A 15,559-nucleotide genomic window follows, 5' to 3' on the forward strand; every position below is an offset into this window, starting at 1 on the left:
TACTTGTATAACTTTGTAATTATCTTTCTTCAATAACAATCATCTCTTCTCATTCAATATACATCACTCTCTTCTTTCTGCCATTCCACTTCAATATTCTCTTTATCTTTCTCTCAATTAACTTCTGCGTTAGTAAGATGTGATAACACCAACACAAATGTAGATTCATCTCAGCCTAACAGTGTCCAAGATCAAAACTAAAAAGAAAACAACTCCCTTATTCTTTTGCTCTATATATGTCAAATACGAAACAAAAACGAAACAAATTTGTCGCACCACCGTCTAAAATTCAGTTGTCCACCACAAATTTACAATGACATCAACAGAGACACCTAATTAATTATTTAATTAATCTAAATATACATATATTGTGGCATATACTAGCTTTAGTTGATTAATTAAGATAGGTACCCCTTCAATTTAACATGTTTTTCATTTAGTAGAATATAATATTGACGTGACATTGCCACGTCAATATCTTTATCACGTTGTCACTGCTATTTATATAATCAATCACCATAAATATCTCACACGATATATTACGACAGTTTCTATTAACAAATATTAATGAGAAATATCAAAATTGTGGATGAAAAATTTATAAGATCGAGAAGGAATTAAAATCAAATTATAAAATATTTAAGGAGACTTTAAACATATTCAATCTTAAAATATATTAATAAAAACCATATTTTAAAAATACTAAATATAATAATAAATTAAATGAAATACTTTTTAAAAAAAATAATTTAGCTAAAATCGTAATATATTATTTTTATCTGAATTTATTTATAAAAAAACCTAAAAAAGAAACATCAGCTATCTGATGACATACAAATCCCATTAAAAATAGCCCACGTGGCGAAATCTGCATACGGCGCATTCGGCTTTTACTCTAGCAGCATCGCCATTCTTCACGAACTTGTCAGAATCTTCCACACACACTCTTCCTATTTTTTCTATTTTTAAATTATCAATTTTTAATAATTAACAGCTACGGCTATTTTTCGTATAATATAATGGTTTTATTAATCCTTTAAATTACTTTGCATATTCCATTGAGTATCATAATTCAATAATCAATAAATAAACTATTCTTTACACTTTCTCTTATTTCTCTTATTCTTTTCTTGTCTAACACTTTCTTTCTACTAAATCAGTATCATCACTCTCTCTCTCTCTCTCTTTCTTCGATTTCGGTAATGGCTTCTACGACGTCGTTTTCTCTTCCTCACGCAGTTCCAATTCCATGTCACAGAAACCATGCTCGGTGCTTTTCTCACCGTCGCCATTTTCCCCTCTCTTTCTCTGCCAAACCAATTTCCCTCAATCAAAGACACTCCTTTGGAAGTGGATTTTGCAGAACTCAAACGAAGTCTTCGCGTTTCTCTGTTCGCTGTGAAGCTTCAACTGGAAATGGAAGGGTAACTCTCTCATCACAGTAACAATCATCAATCATCATCATCATAATTAACACTTCTGCTTCAATTTCTTTATATACATATTTTAATCAGCATGCTTGTAATTGAAGGTTTTTAGTGTATAAGGTTAAATTGTTTGAAATTCAAGTGTATGATGTGATTGATGAAGTAAGAAATTGTTTCTAGGAACTATAATGACATTAAGTTGGTGATATTGAGATGCATTTTAGGGATACATCTGATATCAGATCTAGTAGAGGGACGAACATGATTAATATTGTGCAATTTGCAAAAATGTTATAATTTTTTTGTAGTGTGAGAGATTATGTTATGTTGATATAGTTCTGCATTTTCAGGATCTAATTGAGTATTTGCTGATTTAGAAATGATGGTTAAGCGATGAGAAAAAAAAAGATATGGGTTCATGTTGCTATGATACTACCATTGGTGATGCTCTTAGCATCATTACACTCATTGCTTTGAGTTAGAATGTGGTGTTAAGTTCATTGTATGTTGATAGAGATTTTATCTGTTACAAAACATTGTATAGAGGAGAGGAAGTTGAGAGAGAAGTGATGAAAGAAAACAATTTGATTGAATAATGAAAAGTGATTAGGTACTATTTATTTGCAAAACTGGATATTGGTAAATTTATGTCTTGTTTGTTATGTGTTATTATAGCTTGTGAGGTATAGCGGTTCATGTTGGGAACTGGGGTTTTGATGCAATGGCAGATTACACAGCAAGAGTTCACAGAGATGGCTTGGCAGGCGATAGTTTCGTCGCCGGAGGTGGCTAAAGAGAACAAGCATCAGATTGTGGAGACAGAGCACCTGATGAAGGCTTTGTTGGAGCAGAAGAATGGACTTGCTCGCAGGATCTTTTCCAAGGTTGGAGTGGATAATACTCAGCTTCTCGAAGCTACTGACAAGTACATTCAGCGACAACCCAAGGTATTCTATTAAGTTTGAACAAGCTTTAATTGCAATATGAGCACTTGCAGTTTTTTATTTTGTTGATTGATTCAGTCAAGCCTCACTACTACTTTATTAAGCTAAATAGCTTAATTAAGCATTTATGGAATAGGCTCATATCATATAAGTGTATATGTATAAGCTATTTCAATAACAAAAGATAAAATAAGGTCTAATTGTTTTGTATAAGCTATCCTGAGGAGTTTATGGAAATAAGCTTAAAACAATTTTTGTATGTATTATAAGTTGTTTTCATAAGCTCTCTCAAACAGTCTCACAAGTGCTTACGCCAATAGATAAGTTCAAATAAGTCAACTTAAATAGGCCCTAGATATTTGTTTTGGGGTTCTTTATTGTGTACCTCAAAAGCTCAGTTGATTAACCCATTTTCAATTATGTTTAGATTGTAGGGGAATCAGCTGGTTCAATGCTGGGGCGCGATTTGGAGGCATTGGTTCAGAGAGCCAGGGACTTCAAGAAAGATTATGGGGATTCATTTGTTTCAGTTGAACACTTGGTTCTGGGTTTTATCCAGGATCAACGATTTGGGAAGCAACTCTTTAAAGATTTTCAAATATCTAAGCAGGTTCTAAAATCTGCAGTCGAGTCCATTCGAGGACACCAGTCAGTAATTGATCAAGGTAATGACATTTTCCATTTGTCTCATTCTATTTTTATTTATTACATGATTATGTCTTTGTGCTGTTCATTTTCCTTGTGCTATTACTTCTGTTTGGCGAAAAGGTTTGTTTGAGTTGTTAACTTTGTCCTATTGAAGACTTCCATATCTTTGGGAAAATTGTGAAGCATTGGATTCTTGTTACCCTTGAACTTCTTCCCTACAAGCTTTTAGGAGCTACGCATTGTATATGATTGTCTGCATTTCTTATTGATCAAACTTTATGTATATGATTGTCTGCATTTCTTATTGATCAAACTTTATGTATATGATTGTCTGCATTTCTTATTGATCAAACTTTACTTTATGTTCGCTATAGATCCTGAAGGAAAGTATGAAGCATTGGAAAAATATGGAAAAGACCTAACAGCAATGGCAAAAGCAGGAAAGCTTGATCCAGTTATAGGAAGAGATGATGAAATACGCAGGTGCATCCAAATTCTCTCTAGGAGAACAAAGAACAATCCTGTGCTGATTGGTGAGCCTGGTGTTGGAAAGACTGCAATTTCTGAAGGGTATCTCCTTAGTTCTTCCTCCTAATTGTTGCCTGAGATTGGATTATTTTCCCTTCTATTGAGCACCATAATTATTTTCTTCTTTGCACCATAATTTTGATGCTTGTGTTTGTAATCCTTACTATGTTATGCTTATTGACCTATTTCTGTCATTGACACAGACTTGCTCAGAGAATCGTGCAAGGAGATGTTCCTCAAGCTTTGATGAACCGTAGGGTATGTGCTTTATCAAAATGCTTAGGCTGTTGTTGATAGAACTGGCCTGGGTTGAGAATGGGCAAAGTGAACCATACAATAAAACTAACTGGCTTTTAAGTTTCTATCCCATTTTCAATTTCACTGTAATGATCCTTACTATATATCCTCTGCCAGTCTGGTTTTAATTTCATTTTTTAAAGGAACAAATAATATTTTCTTATCTTATACTCCTCCCAAAGTTTGTATATCGGTTTAGAGTTGTAAAATGATCTTATGCACTGGTCTCTCTTCAGCTTATATCCCTTGATATGGGTGCACTTATTGCTGGAGCAAAATACCGTGGAGAATTTGAAGATAGGCTGAAAGCTGTTCTTAAAGAAGTAACAGAATCTGATGGTCAAACTATCCTTTTCATTGATGAGATTCATACAGTCGTTGGAGCAGGTAATAAGCTTCAAAGCTTTTTCTTTCAAATGGCTGACTTTTGGGGATTCTAAGATCTTCACGAATCGTTACCTAATACTTGATGCAATTTAGTTTTATACCAAAAACAAACTGTAGAAAATATTTCTGATACATTTTGAAGTAGTTGTAAGTAGGATGCAAACACTAATTCATTTAAATAGACTATTCTAACTTAATGGGCCGAATACAGATATACAATATTTACAACAAACTCTTTATCAACAACGATTCTGATCATAGATGACACACTTTAATTAAATACCTATTAGCCTCTTAAAATAAAACTTCTATATGTAGTAGCTGATGCCAAATGGAATTTAAAAATTAACATGTGGATTTTGAATTTGATTGTAATTTCAATTTTCCGCGAGTCAGGTGCTACAAATGGTGCCATGGATGCTGGTAACCTCTTAAAACCTATGCTTGGTAGAGGGGAGCTGCGATGTATTGGTGCAACAACACTTGATGAGTATCGGAAGTATATCGAGAAGGACCCAGCATTAGAACGTCGTTTCCAGCAAGTATATGTTGATCAACCTACTGTTGAAGACACGGTTTCAATACTAAGGGGGCTAAGGGAAAGGTATGAGCTACATCATGGAGTCCGGATTTCTGACGGTGCACTTGTGGAAGCTGCAATTCTCTCAGATCGATATATCAGTGGGAGATTTTTGCCTGACAAAGGTAATTATTGAGTTTATTGTAATAATCTTTAAATCTATAGCTCATGGTTACTGCTAGAAACTAACATATGACCAGAGTTTACTCTGTTCGGAATGATTGGTTTTAAAGTCTTACCTAAATGTAGTTCTGAATTATATCTCGTTATGTCCACTTCCAAGAATATTGCTTAAAATATTTATCTGGATTGCAATCGATGATGTTCATAGAGCACTGACTGCTAACTGCTAACTTCTTCCAAACTACAGCTATTGATTTGGTTGATGAGGCAGCTGCCAAACTGAAAATGGAAATCACTTCAAAACCTACTGTACTTGATGAAATTAATCGGTCGGTCCTGAAACTAGAGATGGAGAGACTCTCTCTCATGAATGATACAGACAAGGCTTCCAAAGATAGGCTAAATCGCCTTGAGGCAGAGCTCTCTCTCTTAAAAGATAAACAAGCTGAGCTGACTGAACAATGGGAGCATGAAAAGTCTGTAATGACTCGGATTCAATCAATCAAAGAAGAGGTGTGTCATCATATATTTCTGTTAATGTTGAAGGTTCTCAAATATGTCCTTTTGTATTATTTTCCCCATGTGAAAAAAAAAAACTAGTGAGTGTTTGGGTTGAGTTGATAATTAGTATTGATATTTAATTGTGGAAGATCAACACCAAATGCTAATTTGTTCTGTATTTATTATGCATCAGATAGACAGGGTGAATCTTGAGATCCAACAGGCTGAGCGGGAGTATGATCTAAACCGTGCGGCTGAATTGAAATACGGTAGCCTAAATTCCTTACAACAACAACTTGAGAGTGCAGAGAAGGAGTTAGATGAATATATGAACTCCGGGAAGTCTATGCTGAGAGAGGAAGTTACAGGAAATGATATTTCTGAAATTGTAAGCAAGTGGACCGGCATTCCTGTTTCAAAACTTCAACAATCGGAGAAGGAGAAGTTGTTGTATTTAGAGGAAGTGCTTCATAAACGTGTTGTAGGTCAAGATCCTGCTGTGAAGGCAGTAGCTGAGGCTATCCAACGTTCAAGAGCAGGTCTTTCAGACCCTCACCGTCCGATTGCTAGTTTCATGTTTATGGGACCTACGGGTGTAGGAAAGACCGAGTTGGCTAAGACACTAGCCTCCTACATGTTTAATACAGAAGAAGCACTTGTAAGAATTGATATGAGTGAATACATGGAAAAGCATGCAGTTTCAAGATTGATTGGAGCACCACCTGGATATGTTGGGTACGAAGAAGGAGGGCAGCTTACCGAGACAGTTCGCCGTAGACCTTACGCTGTTATTTTATTTGACGAGATTGAGAAGGCACACTCGGATGTCTTCAATGTATTCCTTCAAATTTTGGATGATGGAAGAGTAACCGACTCACAAGGTCGAACAGTGAGTTTTACCAACACTGTCATCATTATGACCTCAAATGTAGGATCGCAGTACATTCTCAACACAGATGACGACACTGCACCTAAAGAGTTGGCTTATGAAACCATAAAGCAGCGGGTAATGGACACTGCAAGATCTATCTTTCGCCCCGAGTTCATGAATAGAGTTGATGAATATATTGTATTCCAGCCTCTCGACCGTGATCAAATAAATAGCATTGTCAGGATACAGGTGATTTCACTGAACCCACCCCCTCTTTGTCCAAATTATGCAGTGGCGATTAAATCGAGCCTTGCAAAATTAGCAGGATATTGTTACATGGCGTGGTTAACATCTCTAACTTATCTCCTTTTTTTGTGGTTTATTACAGTTGGAACGTGTGCAGACGAGAATAGCAGACCGGAAGATGAAAATCCGTGTGACAGATGCTGCCATCCAACTTCTTGGAAGCTTGGGGTATGATCCTAGCTATGGAGCTAGACCAGTCAAGAGAGTGATTCAGCAAAATGTGGAGAATGAACTTGCAAAGGGTATTTTGAGAGGAGAGTTTAAGGATGAGGACACAATTTTAGTAGACACGGAACTCTCTCCATTTTCCAACAATCAACTTCCACAGCAAAAGCTAGTTTTTAGGAGGATTGAAGCTGAGTCACAATCTTCACCACAAGAAAGCATGGAACACGCTCAACAAACTTCCTGAATGAATTCTAGCTGCTGCTCCTTATTCATCAGCATGTAAAGTTACATTTAAAATGTGATAATGTTTTCTATCTATGAATTTGCAGTACAAACACGAATATCATAAATGACAAATATCACCGTTGTCACTCTAAAGCAGTGTAAATAAATAAAGTAGTAGAAGTCAAAATTTATTTGAAAGAAGATAGGAGAGATTGAGAGGAGATTCATAATTTGTTTCTTAACCAAAATTGGGCATTTGAACGTTTTCTATTGGTCTTTAAAGTTTTGGCATATCATAGAAACAAAAAAAACATGGTTCTGCTAGGGCATAAACCAAGCGGAAGGGGACTAAGAACATGGGTGCCGAAGAGGAAAAGAGGAAGAAAGCTATAATCATTGGAAACGAACATTGATGGAGAGCATGGACCAATCGCCGCATCTGGAACCGTTGGGGAGGAAGGAGATTTGCGAGAGGAATGCCTGTGACCTTGGCCTGAGGTGAACAATATGGTGGTGCAATGGAAAGTAGACAATGGGCAGAGGATAAATGTTTGGAAGGATGTTTGGATTCCATCCGACAATATATTGGAAATGTTATTTTCCCTTAAAATATAATAGATGTTATCTTTATTGAGAAGTCTCCTAATCCGGCTAGAGGTGATGATTTCTGCATGTAGAAAGGGAACCATACAAGTTTATTCTCAATGACAAATGTGTATGACTTACAGATGTAATGATCTTGATGACAACTCGGAGGATTGGAGTAAGATCTGGAAGTTGGAAATTCCAGAAAGAGTGAGAACCTTTGGTTGGTGAAAAACAAAAATGGTTCACTTATATTATGTTTAATGTTATCTGATGAATGAGTTGCACCATCAATAATTAATAGTACTATTTAAAAATCATTTTAATAAGAATCAAAGAAGATTTAATTTTTAAACGGTGGTTAATATATGAGGTTGACTATATGTAAATATTTTATATAAGGCAATCTAGAATTCACAAAAAGAAATTTTAAATGGGTTTAATGTCATTTAGAACTTTAAACATGTGCTTCACTTATAGAAATTTTTTTTTTAATATCCAGAATTTTAAATTTTTTTTCAAAAATACACATTTTTTAAAAAAAATGGGCAATTTTTGTCCTAATATACACCTAGGCGCCACCCTAGTTGGCGCCTACCCTTAAAGGGTAGGGCAAGTCGCCACTAGGAGTGGCGCCTACCCTTAAATCTTTTTTTTTTTTTTTTTAAATATGTTTTTTTTTTTTTTTTTTTTTTTTTTTTTTAGAATTTCAAACATTTGTACCATGTTACCCTTATTTAGAGTGTTAAAAAATATTTAGAACTATATAATAGAGTGATAAAGATTATTCACATCTATATAATATGATTAAAATCTTGTTTTTATTTTAAAAATAAAATAAATATAAAATTTTGAAACTAATCAAATCAGAACTAAAAATATATTTAAAAAAATTAATAAGAGATTATCAAATGCAACAACATGCCACCATAATTGATAGGAGTTATATTGTCTATAGTTTTATTGGAAATAATAATAGTAGTTTATAACACATTGAATTCATACAAAATTATGGCATTAACAAAATTATCTAATCAATTATGAATTAATTCTTATTCATCATGAATAAGAGTAAAAAAAGAATCTAATAAATTATTAATTGAATCCTATTAATCATTAATTAATTCTTATTCTATTCAATTATTATGCATTTATTAATTTAAAAATAAATACTAATAAATAAATAAATGTAACAAATATCAAGAAGTTTTATTTCTATTTAGAATCTAGAAAAAGTCTAATTTTCTTTTATAATTTTAATAAAATATAATTAGAGTCTGTTTCATTTTTAGACATTGAAATTTTTTTTAAAAATCTGATTATTAAAAAAAAAAATTCAATTTTCAAATCATGTTCGATCCTTTCCTTTTCAAAATCATGTTCATTGACAGCATGCCATTTCAAGTAATATATATATTAATTTATATATATATATATATATATATATATTAATTTATATATGTATATGTTAATTTAATTTATAAGTAATTAATATTATTTGTAAATTTTTGGAAAAAAAATTAATTTATATACGTGTAAATAAATATTTATACACATGTAAATTAATATATATATATATATATATATATATATATATATATATATATATATAAAGATATGATAGACAATATCTTTAAAGATAAAGATAAAGATATAAAGATAATAAACAGAAAATATTTTTATTATAATAATTGACAAGACAAATATTACAAAGATATGATTAATCACATATGATGCGGTCCCTTGTACGATCCGCACGGGGGAGGTCTAATTGCTCGCCTAGACGGTTCACGTGGTGGTGGTGCTTCCCTATTACCACCCCTTGCCCTAACGCGTCCCCTTGCCGTTTGCCGTTGTGGTTGGGTTGAAGTCCCTTCAGTGCTGTAGGAAAGACGGGTCCCCTCTGCGCCCTCAAAGCTTTGTCTCGGTGGGACAAACTGACTACTGCTGGGTGCGCCCTCGAATTGTGGTCTTTGGTAGTTTAGGGTTGAATCGGGTTGGCCAAAGTACAATGTTTGTTGTGGTGTGTAGTAGTCCTGTTGGTAGTCCTCTTGTATACCCGTGTCGGGGCTAGGTGGAGGACTGGAAGAGCTCGGGACATTGTCGTGATGGAAGTGTTGGGATTGGTGGAAGTGGGGGGATTGATATTGTGGTAGGTGTTGGGACTGTTGATGGTGGTGGGAATGTTGAGTTTGTTGTTGGTAGTCTTCATGGTATTGGGGTTGAGTTTGTGGTATGTATTGTTGATTTGGTTGGGGGGTGGACATGTGTTGTGGTGGTTGTTGTTGGTAATATGGTGGTGGTGGTTGTTGTTGGTAATAAGGTGGTGGTGGTTGTTGTTGGTAATAAGGTGGTGGTTGTTGTTGTTGGGAATACTGTGGTGGTTGTTGTTGTTGGAAATATGGCTGTTGCATCCGGGGATCGTCCAAATAGAACGGGTCAGACACAATCATTTCTGGATTTGTATTTGCTCTATACCAATCCACATATTTCCTTGTCGGCTTCATTTCGTTGGGCGCCACCGGAAATTGTAGAACATAGTGGGCACGGTCTTTCCACATTTTACGAAACTCCTTAGCAAATTCCTTCCAATTTTGGGCATACCACTGGTGGCTGACTTTTTTTAGATGCCAAGGTTCCATAGACATTGGGGGGCCTGGGATTTCTTGATGCATTCCGAATTGCAGCTTGACACGGTCACTTTGGTGCATCTCCACAGTGGTGAACCGCATTATGGCCGTTTTTGCTGTCCAAACAGCTGCATCTTCGGGGTTGGGTTGATGTTCCAATCCCAAATATGGCCTCCAAATAAACTGCAAAGAAAAAAGCAAATATGTTATTTATCGAGAATGCATGATATTAATAAATCAGTTAGAAGCTGAGTGATTTAGTGGTAATACATCTTGTGCTCGGAGACGATCCAAGAGTTGACGATAAAATATAATTTTATTTTTGGGGGTAAGACTGTAATCCAGTCCGGTTGTAATGAACCTAAACAAAAAAAGATAAATAATATTATTTAAAAATATTTATAGAATAAATATACAAAATGAACTAACATCACAAATTTACCTAGTTGCGTAAGGGAAGGAGTAGTCATTAGGATTTTCTGGGGCTAGCCTCGGCAATCTCCACCACCCCCATGTTTGGAGCAAAAAAGCACATCCAGAAAATGTACAGTGCTCATTATGTGCATTTTTACACAAAGAGCTATATAGGAATGCTAATACTGCAGAACCCCAACTATATGTGCTTATTCTATCAATGTCCCCGAGCAAACTCAAGTACATAAAGTTTATGCTATTTCCCGTCCCTTCGGGAAATAGCAAGTTCCCAAACAATAGCATAATGTAAACCCGGGTTTTTATGACTTTTTCTTGTTCGGAGGATTCCTCAGTCAAAGTTATGGAGTCGTGGTACAATTGTAGGCTAGATAATTTAATACCCTGACCCCTTGCTTTGGCAGACCCCTCACCCTCGACCAGATCTACCCCCAACATTTGAACACATATTTGGTTAGGCTGTTGAACATTTCCGGTCACAGGCTTACCATCTATTCTAAGACCCAAAAGCATGTACACGTCCTCTAATGTGACGGTACATTCACTAGTTGGTAGGTGAAAAGTGTGTGTCTCAGGTCTCCAACGTTCACACAGAGCCAAAATGAATTTGACATCAATTGTGGCATTTACGACATGCATAACATGACCGAAACCCGCACGCTCTATGTAAGGTACGCACCATGGGTCTGGATAAGGCATTGGGTGTGAACGTTGACGAAATTTCTTGGGATCCTTTAAAAACAAACAATATAAACAATCATTAGATTGGACTTTTAAAAAACTAATTACAAACATACGAAAGAGGCAATGTTCAAGAAAAACTTACGAATGAGGCAATGTTTGCCCTAGTGCCTCTGTGTTCTTGGCCCATGGTAAGAAGAGACATGACTGCAATGTAGAACGAAGCTTGGTGGATGAGAAGTTTCGCCGGAGTTCTCTGAATAAAAGTGTTAGTGGTTGATGAAAACTTGCAAGAATGACCCTCTATTTATACTCGTTTTCAAGTAGACTGAATATGCAAAAATGTGACAAGTGTAAGGCATGCGTGGTAGTGTTGGCATGCATTGGTGCAGACTAGGTGGGAGTTGTCTTGTCTTGGGGAAGACTTGGTGGAATCTGATGATGCAAAAATGTGACAAGTGTAAGGCATGCGTGGGAATCTTGCAGAATAGGTGCAGACTAGGTGGTAGTGTTGGCATGCATTGGTGCAGACTAGGTGGGAGTTGTCTTGTCTTGGGGAAGACTTGGTGGAATCTGATGATGCAAAAATGTGACAAGTGTAAGGCATGCGTGGGAATCTTGCAGAATAGGTGCAGACTAGGTGGTAGTGTTGGCATGCATTGGTGCAGACTAGGTGGGAGTTGTCTTGTCTTGGGGAAGACTTGGTGGAATCTGATGATGCAAAAATGTGACAAGTGTAAGACATGCGTGGGAATCTTGCAGAATAGGTGCAGACTAGGTGGTAGTGTTGGCATGCATTGGTGCAGACTAGGTGGGAGTTGTCTTGTCTTGGGGAAGACTTGGTGGAATCTGATGATGCAAAAATGTGACAAGTGTAAGGCATGCGTGGGAATCTTGCAGAATAGGTGCAGACTAGGTGGTAGTGTTGGCATGCATTGGTGCAGACTAGGTGGGAGTTGTCTTGTCTTGGGGAAGACTTGGTGGAATCTGATGATGCAAAAATGTGACACGTGGAAGGCATGCGTGGGAATCTTGCAGAATAGGTGCAGGCTAGGTGGTAGTGTTGGCATGCATTGGTGCAGACTAGGTGGGAATCTTGCAGAATAGGTGCAGGCTAGGTGGTAGTGTTGGCATGCGTGGGAATCTTGCAGACTAAGTTCAGACTAGGTGGAGAATACATTTCATGGATAGGCAGTAGACGTGTCAAAATTATTACATGCATGCAGCTCCACCTAGCCTGCAAGATTCTTGCATGCTTTACACGTGTCCAAGTTTTGCATGCGTTGCTCTTGGGGAAGACTTGGTTGAAGACATGCATGCAAAGATGTGTGGGAATCTTGCAGTATAAATATTCACACACATTTTCACAATATCTTCACAGCAATCCTCACAAAACATTCACAATATCTTCACAGCAATCCTCACAAAACATTCACAATATATTCACAGCAATCTTCACAAAACATTCACAATATCTTCACAACAATCTTCACAAAACCTTCACAAAACATGTCATCTTCTTCACAATACAAAATCAAAGCTCACGTCAATGGTGAGACTTATGAATGTGATATGTCTGGCTTCCTATTTAGAAACACCGAATGCACTCGGTTTTGTCTAAATAGAGGAGCTGACTTCTCTTATCTGAAAAGGAAGATTGAGTTCAAACTAAGACAACCCGTGTCCCAAATTTTTTATCAACAACCTTTTTTTTCAGAAAATAACTCTGTCAAGTTTTATAAGTCATTGATACAAAATGACATGGAGACACAATACATGCTTCGTAACCATGAGTACTCTGGTTACGAATACATAGTGTTGTACATTGTGTTGGAACAACCTCAACCAACTCAGAATATTCAATCACAGGTTATTGATCCTGTGATTGATGACGAACAAGATGTTGAGCACCACGTTGAAGACGATGTGGTTGATGATGCTGAAGACGTGGTTGATGACTTGGTGAACCGTCATTCTGAAGACGAAGACCAAGCTCAAATACCTATAGCGCAACGCTACTCACCGCCTGCGCACTTCACAACACTTAACTTGGGCGAGGATGAGCCCTCATCAGATATGTTCTACAACCCATATATGAGGTCTGATGAGGACTTAAAGAAGGGTGACCAATTTCGGACCAAGGAAGAGTGTCTGTTAGCAATAAAGAACTGGCACTTGAAAAATTGTGTTGACTACGATGTTATCAAATCAAATCCGGAAAGATACGTTATTGTATGCAAAAATCCGGAGTGTGGGTATAGGTTGATGGCATCGTACAAGAAGAAACATAATGTGTGGGTGATAGGGTCCATATCTCAAGCTCACATTTGCGTCAACACCAACATGGCACAGGATCATCGCAAACTTAGCCATGATATGATCTGCCATTCCATATTACCTCTAGTTGAGGCTGACCCGTCACTGAAGGTCAAAACAATTATCTCCCATTGTGTGGCTGTTTTCAAATATACACCGTCATACAGAAAGGCTTGGTTAGCGAAAACCAAGGCAATTGAACTTGTATACGGTAACTGGGAGGAATCATACAAACAACTACCACGCTACCTGGCTGCACTACGATTGTATTCACCTGGGACGGTTTCTATAATGGAGACCTTGCCGGCACAATCCCCTGACGGAACTCGTCTAGAAGGTAATGGAATTTTCCATAGACTTTTCTGGGCATTCCGTCCCTGCATCATCGGGTTCACATTCTGCAAACCACTTGTTCAAGTCGACGGAACTTGGCTGTATGGGAAATACAAAGGATCGTTACTGATGGCGGTCGCACAAGATGACAATTCTAATATTTTCCCAATAGCCTTTGCATTGGTAGAAGGAGAAACGGCTGCTGCTTGGAGTTTCTTCCTTAAGAATCTCCGAACGCACGTGACTCCACAAGTTGGCATCTGTGTGATTTCTGACAGGCACGCTTCAATAGACAGTGCATACAATAATCCAACAAATGGTTGGCATGACCCCCCGTCTACCCATGTTTACTGCATCAGGCATATTGCTCAAAATTTTATGCGGGAGTTCAAGGATAACTTCTTGAAGCAACATTTGATAAACGCGGGGTATGCATTAAACCAACCTGGATTCCAATACTACCGCCGGGAAATAGTATTGGCAAATTCTGATGCAGGGAGGTGGATCGATAATATCGACAGAGCGAGGTGGACTAGATCATACGACGATGGGGTGAGGTGGGGCCACATGACAACAAATCTTGTGGAATCAATGAACGGCGTCTTTAAGGGCATACGTAACCTCCCGGTAACCGTATTGGTGAGTGCGACCTATTTTCGGATGGCAACGTTGTTCGTAACAAGAGGCAGGCGCTGGAATGAAGTGTTGCAGACGAGTCAAGTATATAGTGATGCCTGCATGAAGTTTATGAGGCAGGAATCTGCCAAAGCCAGCAGCCATCGGGTTACGAAATTCGACCGCCATGGCCACACTTTTAGTGTCAAGGAAACAATTGACCACAACCAAGGGCTGCCCAGACAAAAGTATAGGGTCCTAATACCAGACCGTTGGTGCGACTGTGGTCAATTTCAGGCCTATCGTATGCCTTGTTCCCATGTCATTGCAGCGTGTTCACACAGCCACTTCGATGCATTATCGCTAGTGTCTCCAATCTACAAAGTTGCAACATTGCTCAATGTATACGACAATCCCTTTCCGGTGGTAGCATTGGAGGCGTATTGGCCAGAGTATGACGGGGAAATTGTTTGGCACAACGAATCGATGCGGCGGAATAAAAGTGGTCGCCCAAATAGCAGGCGCATTAGAACTGAAATGGACGTCGCAGAGAAAATGCAGAGGAAGTGTAGCATATGTAGACAACTAGGGCATAATAAGAACAAATGTCCATATCGTGGATCTAGTTCCACAACTTAGTTTTCATATTCATAAATCTGTGTACCAAAATCATTTTAAATTAAAGTTTACTTTTTATTCCAAATAGAAGATGACACTTGAACAACAAACACAAACATCTAACATTACAACACCAATTACTAAAACAAAAACAAATACTGGAACAAAAACAAGTACTAAAACAAGAACAAGTACTAGAACAATAACAAATACAACAACAACATGACAAACAACCATTAAAATCTAAGAAATTACAACAGTTAACACTATGTCGTCTGATCCATGCATCATTTGGATGCAATCAATGTCGCTTTCAACTTCAACCCACCAACGTATCGTTTCTC

The 15,559-nt window shown here is 37.3% G+C and overlaps 1 protein-coding gene across 1 annotated transcript; it reads left to right on the top strand.

Annotated features, from left to right (window-relative positions):
- The first annotated feature begins 1,059 nt into the window (after positions 1-1,059).
- Positions 1,060-7,158, top strand: LOC127128610 (chaperone protein ClpB3, chloroplastic). The gene is made up of 10 exons (XM_051057976.1): positions 1,060-1,424; positions 2,156-2,374; positions 2,799-3,036; positions 3,394-3,589; positions 3,751-3,805; positions 4,081-4,231; positions 4,628-4,936; positions 5,182-5,447; positions 5,629-6,555; positions 6,695-7,158. Exons 1-10 carry the CDS (start codon positions 1,203-1,205, stop codon positions 7,022-7,024), a joined length of 2,913 nt encoding a protein of 970 aa, XP_050913933.1. The 5' UTR covers positions 1,060-1,202; the 3' UTR covers positions 7,025-7,158.
- Positions 7,159-15,559: the final 8,401 nt, after the last annotated feature.

Source organism: Lathyrus oleraceus, chromosome 3, assembly GCF_024323335.1.
Source record: "Lathyrus oleraceus cultivar Zhongwan6 chromosome 3, CAAS_Psat_ZW6_1.0, whole genome shotgun sequence".
Lineage (NCBI taxonomy): Eukaryota > Viridiplantae > Streptophyta > Magnoliopsida > Fabales > Fabaceae > Lathyrus > Lathyrus oleraceus.

Bases quoted from the DNA above. Each gene is read 5' to 3' on its own strand.
- LOC127128610 (XM_051057976.1), top strand. From the start codon at position 1,203: ATGGCTTCTACGACGTCGTTTTCTCTTCCTCACGCAGTTCCAATTCCA. The intron at 1,425-2,155 runs GTAACTCTCTCA...ATGCAATGGCAG, and splicing joins CTTCAACTGGAAATGGAAGG to ATTACACAGCAAGAGTTCAC. The intron at 4,937-5,181 runs GTAATTATTGAG...TCCAAACTACAG, and splicing joins GAGATTTTTGCCTGACAAAG to CTATTGATTTGGTTGATGAG.